Source organism: Sphaeramia orbicularis, chromosome 20 (assembly GCF_902148855.1).
Source record: "Sphaeramia orbicularis chromosome 20, fSphaOr1.1, whole genome shotgun sequence".
Classification (NCBI taxonomy): Eukaryota; Metazoa; Chordata; class Actinopteri; order Kurtiformes; family Apogonidae; genus Sphaeramia; species Sphaeramia orbicularis.
Genome location: NC_043976.1, coordinates 8,033,305 through 8,038,922, shown reverse-complemented (window position 1 = coordinate 8,038,922; position 5,618 = coordinate 8,033,305). Strand labels below are relative to the sequence as shown.

The 5,618-nt window shown below is 37.1% G+C and overlaps 1 protein-coding gene across 3 annotated transcripts in view; it reads right to left on the bottom strand.

Moving 5' to 3' along the window:
- Positions 1-420: 420 nt before the first annotated feature.
- ctdspla (CTD (carboxy-terminal domain, RNA polymerase II, polypeptide A) small phosphatase-like a) overlaps positions 421-5,618 on the bottom strand; it is a 37,097-nt gene continuing 31,899 nt past the window's right edge. For all 3 annotated transcript variants that reach the window (XM_030123753.1, XM_030123755.1, XM_030123754.1), the window contains 4 exons: positions 5,230-5,286; positions 2,683-2,775; positions 2,412-2,597; positions 421-1,576 (listed from right to left, as the gene is read on the bottom strand). In XM_030123753.1, coding sequence (XP_029979613.1) covers positions 1,451-1,576; positions 2,412-2,597; positions 2,683-2,775; positions 5,230-5,286 — 462 coding nt within the window. In that variant the 3' untranslated portion in view covers positions 421-1,450. The remainder of the gene's footprint in view (positions 1,577-2,411; positions 2,598-2,682; positions 2,776-5,229; positions 5,287-5,618) is intronic.

Below are 5,618 nucleotides of genomic sequence, written 5' to 3'. Positions count from 1 at the left end.
AGGCTCTGCAATGCCTAATCCACTGCTGCTACGTAAGCGGAAGCTAAAAGTTCACATTGAGATATCACATGAAGCTAAGCTGCTTCTGGTTGCACATTAACCAGTTATGACCATAATATTTATACACCGGTGCCTTCACTTAACCCTGCAGACAATGGACCTTGAGCATTTGTAGTGATGCTTGTTAGTGTCCTCTTTAAAGATCAAAGTCTAAACCATAATATGCTTTTAGGATGTTGGCCTTTCTTGGAGGAACTTAAAGGAAAAGGTATTCTTGTTGCATGTTTAAGATGATAAAAAGGAAAATAAATCCCATATAATTTTATTTTCTTCCACTTAAACATAATGAGATGTTCCAAAATGCAAAATAGAACATGTGTCAATATATCCTTGTCAAAGTCACTACACCAGGATGCAAACTGACAGTGTGCAAACTTGCAACTTTAATCATGTTGTACAGTACAATTTCAACAGCATTCTTTACAATGCACCCAACACCCTTTACCCCAATAAATAGAATTTCATATAATCTAAACTAATCTTTATATTTTTTCTCAGAAGTTTAACATTTATTGGACGGTGATATCATCACAAAGTTCTCATTTTTTTCAATAATAATGTGGAGGTTTTTTTTAAGTCTTGAAAGATCATCGATTTACAGTCACTGTTAAAGATCAAATGACGTTCAGCCACAAATCACATTGAATTGTAAAATTCTTTGGTAAGTTTAACAATTCAATGTTACTAATCTTAAAAAAGAATCTGCGCTACAGCCTAACAGGACACAGGACCTCTGTCTTCTCCGATTAAATGACAATTACCAAAAGACTCCAACGTTTCCATTTGAATCGAACGTTTTAGTGAATACGCTTTTGGAGTAAATATGCAGCATAAAAATGTGCACCCCATTCCCGACACAACAACATCAGCACAGTAATGAAGGCACTTCATTCTGTAAGATAAGATAAATCACAGTTGTTTGAACGAAAGGTCAGACGAGAAACAACAGCCTGCATAGCACAGCTCAACACAAAAAACCAAAAGGTCACCCATTCTTGAAAAAGAAAAAAAAAATTGTTCTGTGTGTTGGATTATTTTTGGTAACTAAAATATTACTTGATAGAATAGTAAAACCTCCTCTCTCTGATAGAAAAATTACTTATGTACGTCTTGCTCTTAGAAACATATACTATATACATACAGTAATATAATCTTATTTTCAGCAGGAGTCCTGTACAAACGTTGAGTCCAAGAGTCCAGAGAAGGTAAGAATCAATACAGACGCTTTCCTTAGATTTGACTGAATCATATGCCTGAAATCCTCCGATGGGGGGCCAGTCTGGGGCCCCCACAGTGGTTCAGAGGACAGGAGTTGGGCTGCAGGGGCCGTGGCAGCGAGGTGAGGCCTCTGTTCAGCCGAGACCGAGTCAGGAAAGACCGTCTGGATCTGCTACCTGCTCCTCAGGTTCTGTAACAGGCTGTAAACGTCCTCCTCCTTACTCAGACCCTCGAACAGAGGAATCAGATCCAGCAGCTCTGTGTCCGTCATGTCATCAAACCACGACTGCACCGGGACCTGCAACAAGGAAACCGGAAAATACAGATAGACATATTAGTTTATTTGACAAGGGAGAAAACTCAGCTGGCAGACAAGGCGAGAAGTATTGTGATATAGGTGAGGAGCTGGTGAGATTTTTGTGTAAATAATTTATGTGAAAAATGCATCAAAGACGGAATGAGTGGCAGCAGCTCCATTGAGGAACGCTTCCACAGAGAAGAAAATCTCATAACATTGGGAACATTGCCTCTGGCTCAGCTCTGTGTACAGATTAAAACAAAGACAGTGTGTCTCAAATATAAAATTTTACTGTTAATATTAACTGTACAACCAAACTATTTCTGTTTCGGTCAGAGGTTTGCATGAAACCTGCTCCCTGTTCTGTCACTCCTGTTTAAAGTTGACATTCAGAGGATTTGACTATTTCAACATCAAGAAGAAATGTTGGATATTTTTGGAACTAGGGTGAGATTCCTGGTTTAAAACAAGCTGATCGCTGAGAATATGTCAAACAGGAACTCATCATTTGCACATTTTGATAAAACCATTAACAGGTAACAAGTTAACCCAGTAGAATAAAAGGTTTAAGGTCTGAGTCTCTGTTATTAGGAGAAAAATGAGTTGCCTATTTCTTGCTCCTTCAAGATCAAGTAAAGTGTTGGATATTTTTGGAACTTAAGTGTGAAAGCAGTGAGATTCTTGGCTTAAAACAAGACGTTAGATAATAGTTCAAGCAGGATGTCATCATTTGCACATTTTGATAAAACCATTACAAGGTGCTGTATTGAACACAGATGACCGAGCGGACGCAGTCGAATTAAAGTTATAAGGAGGAGGAGGAGGATGTGCTCACTGCGTTCTCAGGGTGGAAGATGTAGGAGGCAGGTGAGTTGTCTATGATGATGACTTTACTGAGCTCTCGGCCCAGCCGGCTGAGGTCTTTGACGTAGTTTCCTCTGTGGAAAACACAGGATTCCCTGAAGAGCCGGGCACGAAACACCCCCCACTGGTCCAGCAGGTCTGCCACAGGGTCAGCGTACTGCAACGGGAAAAACCTCATTTTAATTCAGAGCATGAACGGCACAGTGTGACTACCAAAGCAGAGTTAGAGGCGGGACACGAACCTTGGCTAAGCTTGCTGTGAAGAGAACACATTCAAAGAGCTCCCCCATCTTCTGGAGGAACTCGTCCACGTGGGGCCTCTTCAGCACGTACACCTGAGGCACAAAAACACTGCAATTTAGGCAAACATCTTAAAACAGTTGACATTTTACATTTTCAGTACTACAAAAGGGACTATTATACAATCATATTTCTTAAAGGTATGCATCAAAATTATGTTTTTACTTTTGTTTTTTCTTCTAATGATAGAACTGGGTGACTTAGCCATTGATCATTATGAGTCATTTATAAAAAAAATTAAAAAAAATATCCTGAAAAATGTCATTATTTCTTCCTTGTTTTGTGTAATTATATGATTACTTTTTCTAGCCAAGACGATAAAAGAGCAAGAAAAATAACAAGTTTTCAGGGATATAGAGGAAGAACATCCAAAACGACTCAATAATAATCACCTATATGACAAAAACACTGAAAATATAAAATAAACCTAAAGGAAAAGTGTTTATCACAATAATTATCATAATTACGATACATAAATTCTTCTTATCTTGTTTGAGAAATATAAGTATTTCATTTATTAGTTTTTAGGCTATCTGTTCTTACAAAATGCTTCAGATTGTTTTTACTTAATTTTATTCAAAGTTGAGGGTTTTTTTAATTACATTTGTTTTTACATTGTACCTCTTGATTAACAAAATATTTGTATTGTTCTGGCCATAAATAAAACGTTTAAAAAAAACAAGAATTTGTCTGTTTTTTTTACTTTCCACTCAGGAATAAAAATCTGCTTTAAGTGTGATGTGTCCAAATGTTATTATATTATAGTGGAGTTAATATCGTTTTATCACCCAGCTCTATATGATGCCAAATTTTCCTATTGTACAAATATAAACCACTGCACAAAAACGCCTCAACTGGAAACAGGAAACATTCCCATATGATTATATCTTGTGTTTCCTCTCATCGCTGTCTTCCAGATGTTTCTGTGGACAAGTTGCTGCCCCCAAGTGCAAGTAATCAAGCATAGGCCAAGGCAGACGCAGACAGCCTATCCTGGATTACTTGAACCAGGTTACAGCTACAGTGTGGTGTCATCTGCAAAGAAACAAACAATGTATCCAAACACAACAGCACCTCTGTTTTTTAAGCTTTAACCGTATCTTTTAAGTCTCATTTGACAGAACTAGTATTAACTGTGAACCTCTGGTATTTATAGTGATTGTAGAGCTCATCTGTGATCTTAATCCTATGTAAATCTGCCATATCTGTCATTTTTACAGTAAAAACACCATCACACAGCAGTGTTGTGACAATATTAGTCCCAACAAACAAAATCACTTTAGTTTGGTGTAATATGTATATATCCTCTGTGCATTTATTTAGGATATATCTTGGTTAAAATGGAGATTGTGTTGATGATGATAAGTGAAAGTTTATCAAGTATCAAATGCAGAAGGTTCATGTCATAAAATTGCATGGATTGTAGGGCCACATTATGTAATAACACAGCATTTTATAATAACATGCTGCATTTTGTAAGAAAATTCTTAAACGCATTTTGTAATAAACTTTGCCGCATTTCGTAATAACTTATTAATACATATTGCAACAGTTATTGCAAAATGCAGGTGTAGCACTTTTTTTTTAATAATGTAATAATGTAATAATTTGGTGCATTATATAATAAACCATCAAAATTAATGCCTTGATTGGAAAAACCATCATACCAGCAGAACATTAAGCATTCCAGCTTAATTAGAATTCATTTTTTAAAAACTAGTGGGATGTTTCATTGGTCAAAGCTAAATCAAATGTAACTGTATTCATTATAATGGAGAATGTGTAGGCAAACTAGAGACAAAAGCTGAACTAATCAAGTTCTACTGACAAGAAGTTTACAGGTGCACTGAAATTTGGAAGACACAATACGTACGAGTTACTACAAAATGCGGCAAAGTTTATTACAAAATGCATTCAAGAATTTCATTACAAAAAGCGGCGTGCTATTACAAAATGAGGTGAAAAATTATAAAATGTATTACATATTGCACCATTATTACTTATTGTGGCGCTACATGGATGTTCAATGAAAGAGCAAACTTCATCTGAATCTGAAAAGATGGAAGGATGACACGCAGGAGAGCTACAGTAAGGAACAGTTTTCTAAAAGTGGTGAACGCTGACATCAGAACCAGAGTAATATACTGTCAGTAAATTCAATAAAAAAGGAGTTTTTTTTGTATCAAATGTCAATGCATCACATGAAACAGATGTGGGAGGTTAATTTCCCAATCACCAAAGGTCCACACATTATACTAGTCCCATGTGAATGATGCTTAACGCACTTTGTGACATTTGCACCGGGTAATGCACAGTCTTTAAAAGCACAAAAAATAAAACAGAATAAGAACACAAGATGGCCTACTTTGACGTTGTCATGAGATAATAGAGAATAATACAGAGTAATACACAGACAAGGGAGTACATTTTATTTTATTCAAGCCCACTTTTGTTATTTTCCCCTGTCAGGTATATAAGAGCATCAGTACCTGATGAACAGTCCCATCAATCTCCACTGGAACGATGAAGTCTGCATTGCTGATAGGCTGAAAAAGACAAGAAAGGAAAGGATCCAAATCTGTCATTTTTTGCTCAAAACAGAACAATCTGACATTGCAACAGCCCGACCACATGCCCAGGTTTTGAGAAAGAAAAAAAAAAATGTTAAAAAAGGGTAGAAAACGCCTGTAAGGAGCCCCAGGCAGACTAGGGAGACTTCATGTATAATGTGACTCCCCCTGCTCCTGCTCTCTGTAAGGCGTTGTTAAATAAAAACCAGCGAGACTCTGGGGAAAACCTGGGAGCTGAAGGAGATGACAGACGACGTGACGGACAGGAGGAGTGCCGCCGTTTTCTCGCCGTGACTTGTGTCATCTTT